This window comes from Hyperoodon ampullatus, assembly GCF_949752795.1.
Source record: "Hyperoodon ampullatus genome assembly, chromosome: 3".
Lineage (NCBI taxonomy): Eukaryota > Metazoa > Chordata > Mammalia > Artiodactyla > Ziphiidae > Hyperoodon > Hyperoodon ampullatus.
The window spans coordinates 134,190,604-134,210,049 of record NC_136916.1 but is presented as its reverse complement, the minus strand read 5'-3'; the positions used below and the strand labels follow the sequence as shown (position 1 = coordinate 134,210,049).

The 19,446-nt window shown below is 38.2% G+C and overlaps 1 protein-coding gene across 1 annotated transcript in view; it reads left to right on the top strand.

The window, feature by feature from the left end:
* Window positions 1-19,446, top strand: part of WDHD1 (WD repeat and HMG-box DNA binding protein 1) — a gene marked incomplete at both ends in the record, with an annotated part of 59,183 nt that overhangs the window by 32,271 nt on the left and 7,466 nt on the right. The window contains 8 exons of the mRNA XM_079700646.1: window positions 367-608; window positions 2,964-3,101; window positions 4,966-5,122; window positions 14,234-14,348; window positions 15,216-15,347; window positions 17,431-17,654; window positions 17,739-17,857; window positions 18,048-18,104. Of these exons, the coding sequence (XP_079556772.1) occupies window positions 367-608; window positions 2,964-3,101; window positions 4,966-5,122; window positions 14,234-14,348; window positions 15,216-15,347; window positions 17,431-17,654; window positions 17,739-17,857; window positions 18,048-18,104 (1,184 nt within the window). The remainder of the gene's footprint in view (window positions 1-366; window positions 609-2,963; window positions 3,102-4,965; window positions 5,123-14,233; window positions 14,349-15,215; window positions 15,348-17,430; window positions 17,655-17,738; window positions 17,858-18,047; window positions 18,105-19,446) is intronic.

Sequence of the window (19,446 nt, the reverse complement as noted above, 5' to 3'; positions counted from 1 at the left end):
GAGAGGACTCTTGCCTAACATTTTGATGCTTTCTTCCTTTTTAAAAATTTGGTTGTGATTTTTGTGTGTATTTGCAGCCTAGGATGACACTCTGCTGATTTTATCCTGCTTTTTTTCATTTAACATTATATTGTGAGCATTTTCCCGTATCTTTAAATATTCTTCAGTAACATGACTATTAATGGTTTTAACATAGTTCATTTTAAGGATATTTCATAATTACTTTCTTAAAGCCGTTTTTGTCTTATTTGTGTGTAATAGAAAAATAAACTATTTGATTGTTACTGGGTGTAATGATTAGTTATATATATGTAAAAAATGTCAAATGTGAAAGTTTGATTGTTTCTGTCTTGTTTTAATTTTTAGCAAGCTTCACTGCCTGCACTTCAGTTCATGGGATTCAAGCAAAGAGTGGATAGTAGACATGCCTCAGAATGAAAATATTGAAGCCATATGTCTTGGTCAGGGATGGGCTGCTGCTGCCACTAGCGCCTTGCTCCTTCGCTTGTTTACCATTGGAGGTGTTCAGAAAGAGGTCTTCAGTCTCCCTGGGCCTGTTGTGTCAGTGGCAGGACATGGAGAACAGCTTGTCATTGTTTATCACAGAGGTAGATTTTTTCTATTATTTTATAGTTTTACCATGACCTGAAGTAAAGTGGAAATTACTTAAGCTTTTTTTCTCTCTGTTTTGGATTGTATCTCCTTTTGCATTTATTTTAGTATTTGAATCAGTATAATCTTTGTACAGAATTTTGTTGTATTCACTAATAGCAATGAAAATGAAAACATTTTATTTATAGAAAAACTGTACTATAGAAAGAATTCTAAGGTAGAGTTTGGTTAATTGCTTCCATGTCTATATCTTATAAGAATTATCCGAGTTTAAATGCCTCAAAAAGTAAACTAACTCCTTGTGTGAAGGACCAAAGCAACTTTGAATGTGACTTAAAAAGTTGTTGCCTCCTTTTCCTCACTTCATATTCTGTCCTCAGTCCCCATCGCTGTGCTAAGGCTGGTTTTATTAAGGTTACCGATGATCTTTTTATGCTTATTTATTTAAACAATTCCACCAGAAATACTTTCTTCTCTTGGCTTCTGTGACGTCACTCTCCCATTTTTTTTCCTTAGGAGCTGATAACTCTTTCAGCTCCTTTGCTGGCTCCTATTCCTATGCCCCCCTCTTAGCTGGAGTACTCCAGGGCGCAGTCACAGCCCCCTTCTCTTCCTTTCACTAGGTCAGGAGCTATTAGTCTTTCGACTGCTTAGCCCTAGTGAGAAATATATTCTATGTTGCTATTCTATACATACCTGCAGATATAACTAGAATGAAAGTCTCATGGACAATATTTACTCTTTGATTTCATTTTTCTTTAAATTCTGGTTGTAACTCTGGATTGATTTCATGACTCACAGGTCAAAAAATGCAGTTTGAGAAACTACTTTGGGATATCTCATTAACACCCATGGCTTTAATACATCTATATGTTCATGACTTCTACATTAGTATCACCAGCCCTACCCACTCCTTGTGTCTCCAGACTTACATATCCAATTGCCGACTTGAAATCTCTATGTAGAGTTTTGATATTTATCTCATACTTAACTTGGTCACAATAAAGCCTCTGGGCTTTCTTTTTCCCTCCAAACTTGCTTCTTAGTTTTTCCATTTCAGTAAACGTCATACTATCAATCTAGCTACTCAAGCCAGAAATGTTAAGAGTTATCCTCTTTTTCCCTCACGTCCCCACATCACTCTGTCAGCAAAGTCATTATCATGTCAGTTCACACAACGCATTGTACATCTGTCTCTTTTTATCTCCACTAAAACCCTGGTGCAACCCAGACATCATCTCTTGGACTGTTGGAATAACCTCCTAACTAGCTTTTCAGCTTCAATTCTTGCCTGCCACAATCCATTCTCCACATAGCAGCCTAGGTGACTTTTTTTTTTTTTTTTTTTTTTTTTTTTGCGGTACGTGGGCCTCTCGCTGCTGTGGCCTCTCCCGTTACGGAGCACAGGCTCTGGACGCGCAGGCTCAGCGGCCATGGCTCACGGGCCCAGCCGCTCCGCGGCATGTGGGATCTTCCCAGACCGGGGCACGAACCTGCATCCCCCGCATCGGCAGGCGGACTCTCCACCACTGCGCCACCAGGGAAGCCCCCTAGGTGACTTTTTAAAAACATAAATCCAATCACTTTCCTCTTCTGCTCAGAATCCTCTGATGTCTTCCTATTGCTTTGGAATAAAAATCAAACTTGTTATCCCAGGTGGCAAGGTCCTACATGATCTGACCTTTGCCTGCCTCTTCAACCTCATCTCTTACCACTTTTTTTCTTGTTACTGGTTCTGGCCCTACTGGCTTCTTTGTGTTCTTCAAACTCACCAAACTTGTTCCCAGCTTAGGCCCTTTTCATTAGCTTTTCTCTGTCTACTGTAGTGCTCCTCCCCCTATCGTTTGGATGGCTGACTCTAACTTGCAAATCATATCTCAGTTTAAATTTCACTTTCTCAAAAGGCCACTTTTGTCTGTCCAATCTAAAGTAGCCACTCAGTCTGACACTCTGTATCACATTAGTATTTTAATCTTTGATAATGACACTTAGTATTTTCTTTCTTTTTAAATTAGTTTTTCCTCTCCTACCTGAATATGAGTTTCATGAGAACACTGACTTTGTCTTGTTTACCATTGTAGCCTCAGTACCTGGTACAAAGTAAGCTCTCTTTAAATACTTCTTGAGTGAATGAATTACCACTTATAAACACTTTATATAAATAGTCCATGTAACATACTGTTCTGCTTCTAATCCCTGAATGGTGCCTCAGGTAAGTGGCTTATCTATAAAAAGTACTGCTAACTTAGGAATTTATCACAAAATAAAATTCAATTCAGAGAAAATAATTTAGACTACATCATAGCTAAATAACCTTTGATACCTGATTTATATTTACATTTTCTCACTAGGTACAGGATTTGATGGGGATCAGTGCCTTGGAGTTCAACTGCTAGAGCTGGGGAAAAAGAAAAAACAAATTTTACATGGTGATCCTCTTCCTCTTACAAGGAAATCCTACCTTGTATGGCTTGGCTTTTCAGCTGAAGGCAAGATAAATTCATTTATATTTAAGTCATTTTTCAAGAAGAAAATTGCTTCATTATTTATTCCTAATTAATTTGCTTAAAGATAAATTGTCTATATTTTATGTTTAAATTTATTTTAATATATTGGCCGAACTGGAAACTGGAATTTCCAGGCGAGGTAGCCACTGTTTTATGTACAAGATCTCTTCTTCATCAGAATTCTGATTAGAACACTTACAAAGAGGGAAATAAGTTTTTCTGAAAGTTTATTAGCTAGCAAAAAGGAGATACAAATCACTGTTCAAGTTTTGGCTTTTTTAGCAGATTCTACGTGAAAATCAGGAATTTTCTACTGATTTCCACTATAGTAACCACTAACCACATGTGGCTATATATAGAGCACTTGAAAAGGGGCTAATTTGAGTTGAGATGTGCTATAACTATAAAATACTCTCCAAATTTTGAAGGCTTAGTATGAAATTTAAAAAGTGTAAAAAATTTCTATAATTCTTTTACATTGATTACATGTTAAAATGATAATATTTTGGATATATTGGATTTAATAAAATATATTGTTAAAATTAACTTCACTTTTTTTCCCCCTTTTGTCATGTGGCAGGAGGAAATCAAAAATTACATTTGTGGCCCACATGATATTTCTGTTGAACAGTGTGCTGTTGTAGACTCACTAACAGTGGGTTATGACAGATGATTTGAAGGACACTGAGGAGTACCTTATTTTAAGGCACTTGTTAACCCTGTCTTCTGGCTTAAATATTTCTATTATTGGAGATTCATGCCCTTTAATTACATCATTGGAAACTCTAGTTTGTCTTTAAAAAAAACCCAACCATTTCTGGATGTGTTTTCTATTGGGATATTAATTAGTCACTTATGCTTTTTTTTTTTTTTTTTTTTTTTTTTTTGCGGTACGCGGGCCTCTCACTGTTGTGGCCTCTCCCGTTGCGGAGCACAGGCTCTGGATGCGCAGGCTCAGCGGCCATGGCTCACGGGCCCAGCCGCTCCGCGGCATATGGGATCCTCCCAGACCGGGGCACGAACCCGTATCCCCTGCATCAGCAGGCGGACTCTCAACCACTGCGCCACCAGGGAGGCCCAGTCACTTATGCTTTAATAATGTGACCATTACTAACTTCCATTCATATAGCTTTATTTTTTTCTCCCAGTTACCAATCAGATCTAGACCCTGAGAAAACTGCTGTTTGCAGAGTAAGAGGGGTGTGAAGTCACAGATAAAAAAAGGGTAATTAGGGAATTTGCCATGTTCTTCCTGAAATGGGAGCAGAGTAGGTGGGAAACAGGGATGCTTACTTGTTTCCTAGGTAAGTCTAGGAGCAGAACAGTGGGGAACTGTTGGGGAACAAAACAGTGACAAGGCCAAGAGATGGGGGAGGAAGAAGAGTACTAAAGACAGATTTCTCTACATCATCACCTTGCATTAGGTTCTCCTCATTTTTCCAAGTCTCTCTTGACCAAGGAAACTTCAGATTCAATTTTAACTTCTTTACTGAAATTGGCTTTGAAAAACTGCTGTATTCCAGCAGGTGGCATAGTTTTCACTGAATTGATCAGGGTTTTTTTTCCTCTTTTTTTGGAATAAATTTTAGTCACATCACATGCAATTTTTTTTTTCCTTTGATTCAGTTAGGTCTTACTCTATGTGGTTAGTGAAATTTTATGGGAAATAATCTTGGATTATTTGCCTTTTGGGTTTGGCGGAGGTTTTTTTTTGTTTGTTTGTTTTTGTTTTTTGTTTTGCTTTTGAATTGAAAGTTGATTGATTGGTGTGTGTATTTGAAAAAGGATTTATTTAACAAATATGTAGCTATGTTTCCAGGTGATTTGTTTTTCTTTTGGTATATAGGTACCCCATTTAATGTGGATTCAGAAGGCATTGTTCGAATGCTTAACAGAGGACTTGGTCATACATGGACTCCTGTATGTAACACAAGAGAGCACTGCAAAGGAAAATCTGATCACTACTGGGTGGTTGGTATCCATGAAAATCCCCAGCAACTGAGGTGGGCTATTAGAAAATGCTTAGTTGACTCTTTTAAAAAGTACTTTGAAATTCTTTATTATGCTTATCTTTAAAGGTATTTTTAAAATCTTTAACCTTAGCTCATTTACTTGCTTTCCATATTCACTAAATTAGGAATTTGTTTACATTCACTTTGAAGTTTTCAGCCAGTTGCTTGACTTGGAACCTATTGAGCAAAATAGAAACTAAGGGAATTCCCTGGAGGTCCAGTGGTTAGGACTCTGCGCTTCCACTGCAGGGGGCATGGTTTTAATCCCTGGTCGGAGAACTAAGATCCCGCAAGCCGAGCTGCATGGCCTAAAAAAAAGAAAACAAGTTTATTAGTGTGACTAGCATTATTTCAGCCAGATAGGGAGGGGAGTTTTGGGTAAACATCACATTTCATCTTTTATTATAGGCTTTTATTTTAAACTTTGATTTAGAATTGAATATATAATTTAGTTGCTTTTTGAGATTTTTAGCTTAATTGTTGTTATAGGGGAGTGGGCTAGTAGAAATTTAGTAGTTGACTGCAAGTGTAGAATTCTCAGTACATATAGTCTCTATTCAGTATTGTGTTGAGTATTTACCTCTTTTTTGACACCAGATATCTTCTTGGTCTGAAAGACTGTCAGTGACATTGTACAGATACTTGGTGAACAAAGAAGTCTCTGCTTTCATGGAGCTTATAGTCTGATTGGGGAGACAGATAACAGAAACAACTAAATATTAATTACTACTTAGAATAAATACTACCCGTTAATCTGAGCAGACCCATGATGAAGAATAACAGAAGAGCATTTTCTAGATAGTATGGTCATAGAAGATTCTTTTTTTTTAAAGAAATTTATGTATTTATTTATTTATTTTTGGCTGCATTGGATCCTTGTTGCTGCGCACGAGCTTTCTCTAGTTGTAGTAAGTGGAGGCTACACTTCGTTGTGGTGCACAGGCTCTAGGCTTGCGGGCTCAGTAGTTGTGGCACATGGCTCAGTAGTTCTGGCTCGCGGGCTCTAGAGCGCAGGCTCAGTAGTTATAGCGCACGGGCTTAGTTGCTCCGCAGCATGTGAGATCTTTCTGGACCAGGGCTCGAACCCGTCCTCCCTTCGTTGGCAGGCGGATTCTTAACCACTGCGCCACCAGGGAAGTCCCAGTCATAGAAGACTCTTAATGGAGGTAGTACTTAGAATGAGACCTGGAGGCCAAGGGGGTCTGTTATGGAAGAATGGATTGAAAAGCAATCCATGAAGGGTAAACAGCATGTACAAAGACTGTGAGGTCAGAAAGAACTTGGTGTGTTTGAGGAATTAAAAGGATGTAAACATGGCTGGAGTACAAAGAAGCAAGGGGTAGCAGGGAATATAAATCCAAGTTGGTATCAGTAAGTTAGACATAGGCTGCATTATAGGCCATGATAGAGAAGTTTGGATTTTCTTTGAAGTATAACAAGAAGTCATTCAAGGGTTTTATCCAAGGGAATGATATAATCTGATTTATACTATAAAAAGACAAATGTATGTGGTAAATGGATTGGCAAGGGTAGGACTGGAAGCAGGGAGACCAATTTTTCAACCAGGGATTTCTCCACTCTTCTGGGGATGTTTGGAAATGTGGGGTATTGTTTTTAGTTGTCACAAGGATTAGGACTTACTCTATCATTCAGAGTAGGCTGGAACTAGTGTGGGGCAGTGGAAATGAAGGGAAGCAGGTTCAAGATAGAAACAGGATTTGCTGGTAGTTTGGGGGTTGGGAATGAGAAGAATCAATGACACCTACATTTCTAGTTAAAGCTACTAGATAAATAGTTGTACCATTTATAGAAATAAGGAAGATAAAAATGAATACTTTCTTGGGTGTGTTAAGCCTGCACAATATCCAAAGGAAGATATCAAGAAGGTGTTGGGGGCTTCCCTGGTGAAGCAGTGGTTAAGAATCCACCTTCCAATGCAGGAGACATGAGTTTGGGCCCTGGTCTGGGAAGATCCCACATGCCACAGAGCAACTAAGCCCGTGTGCCGCAACTACTGAGCCTGTGCTCTAGAGCCCGCCAGCTACAACTATTGAGCCTGCATGCCACAACTACTGAAGCCCACGCACCTAGAGCCCGTGCTCTGCAACAAGAGAAGCCTCCGCAATGAGAAGCCTGCGCACCACAATGAAGAGTAGACCTCGCTCACCGCAACCAGAGAAAAGCCCGCTCGCAGCAACAAAGACCCAAAATGGCCAAAGATAAATTAATTAATTAAAAAAAAAAAGAGAGAGAAAATGCTTAACTTTAAAAAAAAAAAAGGAAGGTATTGGAATATATGATTCAAACTCAGAAATTTTGGCTGGTTATATACATTTGGGAATCATCAGATTATAGAAGGTATATAAAGTTATAGTAATAAATGAGAAGAAAGAGACAAAAGGTATCAGTCCAACCCCAAAGAAATTCCAGCATTTAGAGGTCAGTTATTGGAGTAGAAGCTTTTGAATGAGAAAAAGGAAGATTAGCTAAGCAATTAAGAGAAAAATTGCCTGAAGAGGGTCATGTCATAGAAACTGTAAGTGGAGACTATTTCAAGAAGCAATAATCAGAAAGGGAAATTAAAATGGCTTTCAAATATATGAAAAGATGATTGATGTCACTTGAAGTAAGATTAAACACAAATCAGAACTAAAAAGAGATTTCTCTTTTTACCTATTAAATTAGAAAAATCTGAAAATTTGATAACACTCTTAGCTGGTGAGGCTGTGGGGAAATAACCATGTTTATGTATTGCTGACGGGAGTGTAAGTTGGTCACAATCCCTGTGGAAAGCAATTTGTCAAGAACTATCAGAATTAGAAATGCATATGCCCTTTGACCCAGTGAATCTGTCTTTAGGATTTATCCTGCTGAAAAACTAGTACTTGCTATTTGAAGTATAATCCATGGAAAAGAACACATATAATAAATGTTGGCAAGGGTGTGGAGAAAAGGGAACCCACATATACTGTTGTTGGGAATGTAAATTGGTACAGCCACTGTGGAGAACAGTATGGAAGTTTCTTAAAAAGCTAAAAATAAACCCAGAAATGACCCAGAAATTCCACTGCTGGGTATATATCTGAAGAAAACCAAAAACACTAAGTGGAGAAGATTCATGCATCCCCGTGTTCGTAGCAGCGTTATTTACAGTTGTCAAGTTATGGAAGCAACCTAAGTGTCCATCAACTGCTGAATGGATAAAGAAGTTGTGGTATATATACATGATTTTTTTTGTTGTTGTTGTTGTACGCGGGCCTCTCATTGTTGTGGCCTCTCCTGTCATGGAGCACAGGCTCTGGACGCGCAGGCTCAGCGGCCATGGCTCACGGGCCCAGCCGCTCTGCGGCATGTGGGATCCTCCCGGTCCGGGGCATGAACCCATGTCCCCTGCATCGGCAGGCTGACTCTCAACCACTGCGCCACCAGGGAAGCCCTACATGATTTTTTAAAAGATATTTTATCAGGTGTAATGAGAGGGAAGAAGATAGGTGCAAATGCAGATAGATTTAGTGGATGAAAGGTGACAGGAATTCTTGTCTGATGCCTTCTGTTTCGGTGGCAGATTTTGAAGCAAGATAGAGGGTATTTTTGAAGGCATTGGTAGGCAGTGTGGATGTTTGAGAAGACAGTCTTCTTAAAGAATGTGAAATTGAACTTAGTAGAAAATCATAGAGGAATTGCTGGTTATTATTTCTGTATGTCATGTGTTTTCAAAGTCTCCAGATAGTCCATTATTGACATATTTAGTATCAGAAGGAATTTATTAAACTTTTTAAAAATTCTAAGTAATTAAGTTTTGGCTGCGTTGGGTCTCTGTTGCTGCACACGGGCTTTCTCTAGTTGGGGCAAGCGGGGGCTACTCTTCGTTGCAGTTCACTGGCTTCTCATTGTGGTGGCTTCTGTTGTTGTGGAGCACAGGCTCTAGGCACTCGGGCTTCAGTAGTTGTGGCTTGCGGGCTCTAGAGCATAGGCTCAGCAGTTGTGGTGCACGGGCTTAGTTGCTCTGCAGCATGTGGGATCTTCGCGGACCAGGGCTCAAACCCGTGTCCCCTGCGTTGGCAAGCAGATTCTTAACCACTGCACCACCGGGGAAGTCCCTAGTTAACTGTTTCTAACAGTTCTTAGAGTGTAGGTTGTTCTCAGGGATTTTTTTACATGTCTGTTTCCAGGAATCAAGTTTTTAGTAACTTGAATGAAAGAATTCATATTTTATCTTAATCAGAGGTTTAGTTTTTAACCTAGAAAGATTTTTACTGTTCCATCTAATGTTTATTCAAGTAAGATTATTCATTTTGTTTGTTAATATTATTATCTTAAGGAAGTATGTGAAGTTATTCATTTGCAATGAATAATTTTGGTTTTTTTTTTTTTTTTTTTTTTTTTTTTTTTTTTTTTTTTTTTTTTTTTGTGGTACGCGGGCCTCTCACTGCTGTGGCCTCTTCCGTTGTGGAGCACAGGCTCCAGACGCACAGGCTCAGCGACCATGGCTCACGGGCCCAGCCGCTCCACGGCATGTGGGATCTTCCCGGCCCGGGGCACGAACCCGTGTCCCCTGCATCGGCAGGCGGACTCTCAACCACTGCGCCACCAGGGAAGCCCAATAATTTTGGTTTTTCATTTAATATTAAAACTATTTTATCAAGTTCAGTTTTTACACCCCCTAATAATTTGTACAGCTGGCTTTTTTTTCTTACTTGCTTTATAGTTAAGATCTGTGAAGAGTTTTAACTCTCATTAAAAGACATGATAATTACAGCTGGTAACATTTAACTTAAGTTCAACATGGGAGGGCTTCCCTGGTGGCTCAGTGGTTAAGAATCCGCCTGCCAGTGCAGGGGACATGGGTTCAAGCCCTGGCCCAGGAAGATCCCACATGCCACGGAGCAACTAAGCCCATGTGCCACAACTACTGAGCCTGTGCTCTGAAGCCCGTGAGCCACAACTACTGAAGCCTGCATGCCTAGAGCCCATGCTCCGCAGCAGGAGAAGCCACCGCAATGGGAAGCCCGTGCACCACAACAAAGAGTAGACCCCGCTTGCCACAACTAGAGAAAGCCCGCGTGCAGTAACGAAGACCCAACACAGCCATAAATAAATAAATTAATTAATTAAAAAAATTTCAACATGGGATAAAAAAATAATGGACTTCAAATTACAGTTTTTAGACTTGGAAGGATTTTAGAAATTGTCTAGGCCAGTGGCTCCTGACATTTTTAAGCATAAGAGTCCTTTTAAATGTCAAAGCATTTCATGGCCAACAAATGATAGCAGCTTATACAGTGAGTATCAGTTGATAGAGAAAATCCATAATAGCAGGAAGTTTCTATAGACGTAAAGATTATATTTGAACCTAAATTTGTATTATAAGTTACATCATGTACATGCATGTGAAAATTCTAGTACATAAAGTGGAAACTCTTTTATTCATTCTACAGACAGTTCATGGTGCCCGTGTGAATGCATGGTCACTTTGCAATAGCTCAGCAGCCCTACAGGGATAAAAAAATGAGAACCACCAGTTTCTTTTGGTCTAGTTCCTGTGCTCTGCCTTTACTCCTGGTCCTTTTTCCCAATTTTTACAGGTGAGAAAACTGAGGCCCAAAAAGATTAAGTAACTTGGGATCACACAGCTAGTTAGTAACAAAAAAATTACTATATTTTCTCTGTTGAAATACAGGAGCAGTGGAAGTTGAGTTGATAAATAGATTGAAAGAATAAACTTATCCCTAAGGACTGGCTTATTCTAGGGGAATAATTGAATTACTGAGGGGAATCTCATACTGCTGACATTTGAAACACTGAGAAGATAATGCTGAAAAATATATGTACTTGTATATACTGTGATAAATTGATCAGAATGTTTTTCATTTTTTCCTGGCTTTATTCTGGAAGAATCAACTTGAATAAGACTGTTTTTCAAAGATTGGAAGTTACATTTCTCAGTATGGCCTACTGTGCTTCTCATACCAGCTTTCCTTACATTTAGACACATGTAGAGGATGATTAATTTCCTTCCTATTGATAGAGAGGTCCGTGAAAGCCCAGGGAAGAAAACTGTACAACCATCTTTAGTAGCCTGCTGCTGTGTTTAATGAGACTTAATTATCCTTGCTATCAAGAAATTCATTCTTATATTTATTTAAATCTCACACTTCCGTTTGCTCTCAGTGTTCGTGGTAAAGATAGCAAACCACTTGCTCCTCTGGAAAGGCAGCATTTCGTAATGGTCCAGCACTGGAACCTGCTGCAGTATCCTGGCTGAAATGCTCACTGTGTAGCCCTGGCCATGACATTTAGACACTCTGTGCCTCTGTTTCGTTTCCTCATTTCTAACACCAGGATGAAGCTAGTACCCATCTCACAGAACTACTGTGAAGATGAAGTGATGTAGTACTTAGAACAGTGCCTGGCCCTTAGTGAGTGTTCATTGAATGTCAGTTGTTAATAACAACAGTAGTTTTCTTACCGTCACTACTTTAAGGCATTTAGCCTTGTATTTCATGGTTAATGATTATCTGTTTTTATAATCTTTCCATTTAAAATACATTTTCTAACCCAGATTCAGCAGTATTTTTGCTTTCTTTTTGGTGAGGAAATATATTTTGTTAAAAATAATTTTTAAAAAATTCATTTGAATCAGTACAAAACACCTGCCTTTAATTACTGATGTGTAGCGTATCTGATTTCCTACCTCTGTTTGAAATGAACTTCAGTTTAGCAGAAATTGTCTTTATGGTTTCCTCTGAAGATTTTTTTTTTATTGTCACCACTGGTTAATACATAACTGAGAGTTTACTAATTTTCGTGCCACAATCTAATTTGCAGTCTACAAACATCAATGTTCCTTTTCTCTTTAGTTTAGTTTAGTTTTTTACCTTATTCTGCTTTATTTTTTGATATTAGAACATATTTATTTAATGATATTTTATGCAGGCACTTCATATCAGGCATTCTCTTTGGTTTTTAAAAACTCTAAAGAGTTATTTAATGCACTTGAAAACAGACTTTTTTTTGCAAGTTATGTTCATTTAACAAGCATTTGCTAAAAGTACTGACTACATGTCCTATGCTACATGAAGATAAATTGGGCCAGCAGCCTGGAAGAGTTGGCTGGTAAAATCATTATCTGCTCCTGAGTCAGTGCTCTAAAAGAGTTAAATCCCCTCGAACACTGAAAAGAGTCCCATGCAACACAGAAGACAAGCAAAACTCACTAACTCTTAGAAACTTATTCTGGACATTGGCCCCAGTTTTCTCCAGTTTGATATTTTTCAACTCTTTAATATAAGAGAACAAATTTTGTGATTTGTTTGGAAAGGAATTGAAGTAATTTTGTCTCCTTAGTAAACTGTGGTTTATTTTTTCACATTTTATCCTCCAAATGGTTTAGCCACAGTTTCCAGGAAACTCATTCATTGTAGGCAAAACCCATCAAATTAGCAGTCAAATGAGTTTGTTTTTTCCTCTTCTTCCATGAAAGAGATACCCAACAGAGAAAAGGTCTTTTTACTTCAAGTCTTTAAAGCTAAGAAAAGGATAAGAAATGTGAATTGATGCTCTGCTTTGATGTAAATGTGGCTTTAAAAAAACTATTAGTAAAATCCTCATCAATTTTTCTTTATGATAATCGCTTACTATGACTAAATAAAGTATTAGAGTTGTAAAATGTTTTTAAACGGGAGAGTCTAAGTCACTTTATAGAAAAAAGAATGTTAAAGCAATTAAGATTACTCCCAACGTTCCTCCTAGTTCTGTTAATGTACATATATGCATATGTAATTGCACTCGTCCTTTCTGAATGCACATGTTCTGTCTTCCGTTTTGCATGACTAAAATGGTTTTGTGAATAGGTGCATAACAGAATTGCTACAAGAGGTGTTTCAAACGCTGAGTATTCACATTGCCACCTCATACTATGTGGTGAAAACCACTGATTTATGTGAAATCATAAAAGGGGAGGAGGTAGAAAGAAATGAGGATTTATGTTAAAAATATCGGAACTCTAAAACCATGTTTGTTTTTATTATATTGTCGCAAAAAGAAGGAAAGGGAGTATTTAAATCTTACTAGAAAGGGAGCCTATGTAATATTCCTGGGTAATGCCACTTATTTATTTTTTAACTATTCTAGTGGACATTTGATAATATTAGAAGATATTTATGAAAAAAATTTTAAACCTGAGGGCCTGATTTCTACTTAGTATTTTCCTTCAAGAAAGTCATAACTTAAAGCCCTGATTAAAAGGCTGTATTACCGGATGGCTGTTAGTAAGCATTGAACAAGGGTCTATGTTTTTTAAATGACTTTATGAAAATTAGAAAATTTGTCTATAGTACTTAGAGTGTGCAATTATGTTTTTCTTATAAATAATTTGGAGTACATACATTAAAAGAGTATTCTGCATATATAAATCACTCTGATGAATGGATACTTTTTAATTCATAAATTGCATTAGTACTCATCCTGATGGGTATATATGAGTGCCTTACATATTCTAGTCAGAAAAGTCCTTGCCAACTGAACTATTACCGCATAAGGCAACCCTTCATTTAGCAGAGCAGATATACAGTATAACCTTTTTATAATAATGGATTTTCAGCTTCACTCTCACCAATATCTAATAATAAACACTTATTGGACATTTCACCCTCTTTTTCTCTTACATGACACTTTCTACCAACAGTACCAAGTGTTTTCAAACTGATGAATGAAAGTGAATATGCTTTATCAGCATTTTATCTTAGGGCAATCTGTTTTATAACATGGATCCCATGACAAGTGTTTATGGCACAATTTCTGTATTTTGGAAGTGGGCATTTTGCTAAGGAAAATCTGAAAAGCTGATTTCACTATTAGTGATTGTTCATTTAATAAAGCTGATGTGAGGAGGAATTTTTGAAGTTCTTGAAGTACGTGGAGGGGTAATTTTGATACTTAATCAGGCCTAAAGTACTTTTTTAAAAGAGGAATCTTTTGTATATTATTAAGCCAGCTATTAGAATAATATTCCAAGTTACTAACTTTTGGAAAATTTATAATGTAGCAGTTTTTATGATATTTTGGAAAGTTTTTATGGTGAGACTGTTTCTTTCCTGACAGGTGTATTCCTTGCAAAGGTTCTCGATTTCCTCCCACCCTTCCACGCCCTGCTGTAGCTGTATTACCCTTTAAGCTTCCTTACTGTCAGACTGCCACAGAGAAAGGACAAATGGAGGTATGCACAAATCTTACCTTGACACTCTGAGTTTGATAATACCCTGCCTGTGACACAGGCATTTAAAATTATTCTGATGACCAGTGTTGAGTATTCATTACTTGTATAATTAAAGAAATGGCAGTAGCTGTGAGGGAGAGGGCTGCTTCCAGGGACTTTGTCTAAGAGGTAAATGGGTGTGACTGTCAGGACCTCACTAGGGTAAGGCACTCACTCTCGGGCTTGGACAAGTGCCTAAGAGGACGTGCCTTCATGAATTTTGTACCCTTAGGCGCCAGGCTTGCCTCACCTTACTCCTAGCCCTGCGTCATCAAAAGTCATTTGATATCTTGCAGTTAGTTATTCTAAACAAGAAACAAATCAGCTTATAAAAATCTAGTTTACCAAGTTCTCTGAGCATCAACTATGATAGCTAGGAAACTTTAAAATGCTATATACAGTTGACCCTTGAAGAACATGGGTTTGAACTGTGTGGGTCCATTTATACATGGGGTTTTTTCAGTAGTAAATACTACAGTACAGCACCATGCAAGATTGGTTGAATCTGAGGATGCCGAACCTCAGATATGGAGGAGCCACATATATATGGAGGGCTGACTATAAGTTATATGCAGATTTTCAACTACACAGAGGGTAGGCACCTCTACCTGCTACATTGTTCAAGGGTCACTGTATTTCCCTTTTTTTTTTTTTAAGGATAGAAGATAAAGTCAAGCCATAATATCACATTAGAATTGTAAAATAAGCTGTAGAAAGGAATATTTCAGAAAATATTTTATTCAGAAACTGGTATCATATGATAAATGTTTAACACTTGCGTGGTTTTCAGCTGATAGTTGGCTCTAAGCAGTTTTTCCATTTTTGCAGGAACAGTACTGGCGTTCAGTTACGTTTCACAACCACCTAGATTATTTAGCTAAAAATGGTTATGAATATGAAGAGAGCACTAAAAATCAAGCAATAAAAGAACAACAGGAACTTTTAATGAAAATGCTTGCGGTGAGTAAAATAAGTATAGTGGGGAAGAAAAGTTAATTTTTTTTCTCTAGGTTGAATTTCTTAATGGTATGTGAATTAGCACCAGGTTCCACAACCTAAAATTCCTAAGTTGTATCTGGTGGTGTTTTTCTCCCTTAAAAGTTCTGTTTCCCAGTTCACGTTGCAGATAAAATATTTAAGACATTGCCTTGTATCTAAGATCATAGGAAGAAATAAACTCTTCTGGTGCTACCTCCCTTTTTTGTTTTTGCCGACTGGTCTGTGTTTTAATAGGCCCTGTAGGTGATTCAGATGCTTATTAATAAAGTTTGAGGACTGGCTCTAGCTCCTGCTCTTATCATGTGCAGCAAATAAAGTTTGAGTGTAGACTTTTAGGTCTGTAGGCTGAGCAGTCTTAAGAACTTTGATCAGGCTTTTAGGTATGCCTGCCTTTTGTTATCCTCTTAGGTAAAAGTTTGTCTGTAGCCAGTGACCAGGTTTGGTCCCCTGGATATTTAAGTACATTTATCTTTAAAGATAAAAAACTTTTTGAAACATAAGATTCATAAGTTTGTGTCCTCATTCCAGGTTGGTTTATGAGGAGGAGTATAATGTAATTTCTTCTGTGCTCTTCTTGCACTAGACTGTAAACACCTTGAGGGCAGTGACCATGTCCTGTTCACTACTTTGCCAGGCAATGATGTAGTGTCTGATACATAGTGCACCTCAGTATTTCCTAAGAGAGTAAATGGCCCAGACTTTCCATTTTAAAGTTGAGGAAAAAAACTTCTGAGGGAAAAGTGATATCTGAGACCACAGAGCTTATTGTAACTTGTCTCCAAAAGGTGATATTCACTACTGTCACCTCTATGCAACACTGCCTTGCATTTAGTATTAAAGAAATTTAATTAGTTTACTATAGAGTAAGTTTTGTTCCATTCACAAAGTCCCATTTGTACACGAACATGAACTAGTAACCTTTTTATTTCCTACAACATATGTAAGGAAACATGTTTGATTTATTTACCATTTAGCCTTAGAGGAGCTTTTCCGCTGGAGTGCAGTGTTCCTCAGCAGGGTGCTAGTAGCACCCTGTTAGTTCTTTAGCATTCCTGCCCCCAGGCAAATGCCCATAGTTCCACCTAATTACTGGGAAAACCATACTACTTTCATTTCCAAATGCCCTCTGAGGCAGAGTACCACCCTGATTGAGAAGTACTGCTTACAGATAAGTGATTCTGGAAAACTTGAGAAGGACATACAGGTAAATATCTAAAGCGTCTGTGCTGATGAATCAGACTTGACATGCCTAAGTAACAAAGTAATACTTCTGTGAATTATAAGACCTTTAGTAGTCTTCGAAATATTCGTTTTCCTCACATTGTACTTCAGTTGCCTCACTTTGAGTCGTCAAAATTCATACCAAAAGAAAAAGTCATGATAAATGAATGTTTTTCATTTTATATTGTAAGTATAAAAAATAGAGCAAGAGAAAGGAGGTTGTTTGCTAATTTGGAAGTTGTATAACTTTCTGGTAGTTAGAGATCATACAGTCATACTTAAAAAGCTAATGGGTAAATCTATTTGCCCACCCACATTCACTTAGTAGCATTTGTGTGCCAATTCTAGGCAAAGTAATAACAAATCATTTACAATTTATTCTTTCTTTCAATTTGCTACCCTGTTTTGTGAGTGCAGGTGGTGGAATGGGCAGGAAAACAAATTTAGGAGAACCATTTTTGAATTTTTAAATAAATCTCTTACTCTCCTTGCAATCAATAACTTGAAATGATATTTCATATTTCATTGTTGATTGTAAAATGCACCATTATTTTACTTACTTAAGTCACTTTACTTAAGTCACTTTACTTATTTAAGTCACTAAGACAGAAAGAAATGCTGCCAATTAAACTGACTCACCATCAATTGTAAGATGCTTCTCAACTTCGGAGAGAGATGTTAAAATGTGTAAAAATGTGCCTCTTAGAATCAGGTATACAATATCTAGAAAACTTTTCTCAGTTCTACTAGTAGTATCATTCTTTTATTTTTAAAAAGTTTTACTCAACATAATTTGACTTTTTTCCCCCTTTTTTTCCTTTAGCTTTCTTGTAAACTGGAGCGGGAATTTCGTTGTGTGGAACTTGCTGATCTAATGACTCAGAATGCTGTGAATTTAGCCATTAAATATGCTTCTCGTTCTCGGAGATTAATATTGGCCCAGAGACTTAGTGAACTGGCTGTAGAGAAAGCAGCAGAATCGGCAGCCACCCAAGCTGAAGAAGAGGAAGAAGAAGAAGAGGATTTCAGAAAAAAGTTGAATTCTGGGTAAGAAATGTTTGAGTTTTACCATCCTGAATATTGACTTGGTCTTTTTATAGCCCTTTATTGAATAATATCATTGTCTTTTAGTTACAGTAATACTCCTACAGAGTGGAGTCAGCCAAGGCTCAGAAATCAAGTTGAAGAAGATTCAGAGGATCCCGGAGAAGCTGATGATATAGAAGAAAAGCCAGAAATACATAAACATGGTAAGATAACATTTTTAAGGCAGTTTAAAGATGAGATGTGTCATGTGTGTGACTTCTCCCCTTTTACTTGGCTGAGGGAAATTGAATACCCATACTTTTTCAAGACATCTTTCCTGTCTGATTGTTGATTACAGAAGATGACTTTATCTTCCCATTTACATTGTATTGTTTTATCTTAATTATTCTGTAGGAGAAAACCCATTTTTCAAAAGTGTAAATTCCTCTGATATGCCAGCTATTAAGTCAGGTAAGAAAATTTTGATTTTGTAATATCGAGAAAATTTTGAAGTAGTCTTTACAGTGATACATCTACTCAAATATACCTTACTCTTCAGGGCCTGTTTTGTTGTTGTTTTTAATCAGAAATGTTTGTGAAACAGTGGTCATTTAACAGATACTTATTAAATGCAGTGGTCAAGTAGACATGCATGTTTGATCCCTGCATAAACCTTATAGTACCAGCTGGCTTTTAAAAGTAAATATATATATATATATATATATATATAAGTTTGATTTTAATATACTTTTACATGTGTACAGATTATTAAAAGAGCATACAACAGGTGGCTGTAATCTAGTCAGTGGTGGGGGATGGTTTGGGACCCCAAGGAAGGCCTCATGGAATGTTTATTTTATTTAATTTATTTATTTATTTATTTTGTGGTACGCGGGCCTCTCACTGTTGTGGCCTCTCCCGTTGCGGAGCACAGGCTCCAGACACGCAGGCTCAGCGGCCATGGCTCATGGGCCTAGCCGCTCCACGGCATGTGGGATCTTCCCGGTCCAGGGCACGAACCCGTGTCCCCTGCATCGGCAGGCGGACTCTCAACCACTGCGCCACCAGGGAAGCCCTATTTTATTTTTTAAGTTTATTTATGGCTGCGTTGGGTCTTCGTTGCTGTGCTCAGACTTTCTCTAGTTGCGGCGAGCGGGGGCTGCTCTTCGTTGTGGTGCACAGGCTTCTTATTGTGGTGGCTTCTCTTGTTGCAGAGCACGGGCTCTAGGCCCGCGGGCTTCAGTAGATGTGACACGCGGGCTTAGTAGTTGTGGCATAGGGGCTTAGTTGCTCTGCAGCATGTGGGATCTTCCCAGACCAGGGCTCGAACCCGTGTCCCCTGCATTGGCAGGCAGATTCTTAACCACTGCACCACCAGGGAAGCCGCCACGTGGGATGTTTAAAGCAGAGATCTAAAGGATGAATGAGTCAGCCAGGCAAAGGTGGGTGGGAGCAGAAGCAGAAGAAAAGCATGTGGGCTTAAGGAACAGCATTTGTGAAGACTATAAGAGAGGCTTGAAGAGCACAGAGAGCAAAGAGAAAGTGATGCTGAATGGTTTTGGAGCAATGAGCAGGAGCCAAACCGTGCAGATCCATGTAGGCCAGGGTAGGATTTTGATCTTTATTCTGAGGTTGCTGGGAGGCTGTTGTCTGTTTTAATCAGGAGCAGAGTATGGCACACTGTGAAGAGAACTGCATATAAGGAGACTTCTGAGGTAGTCCCAAGTGAGTTGAATAGACTGGGGTGGTGGTGATTGCTGATAGAACGAATGGGAGGAATTGAAGAGGTGTTTCTGAAGATGATATAGAGAGT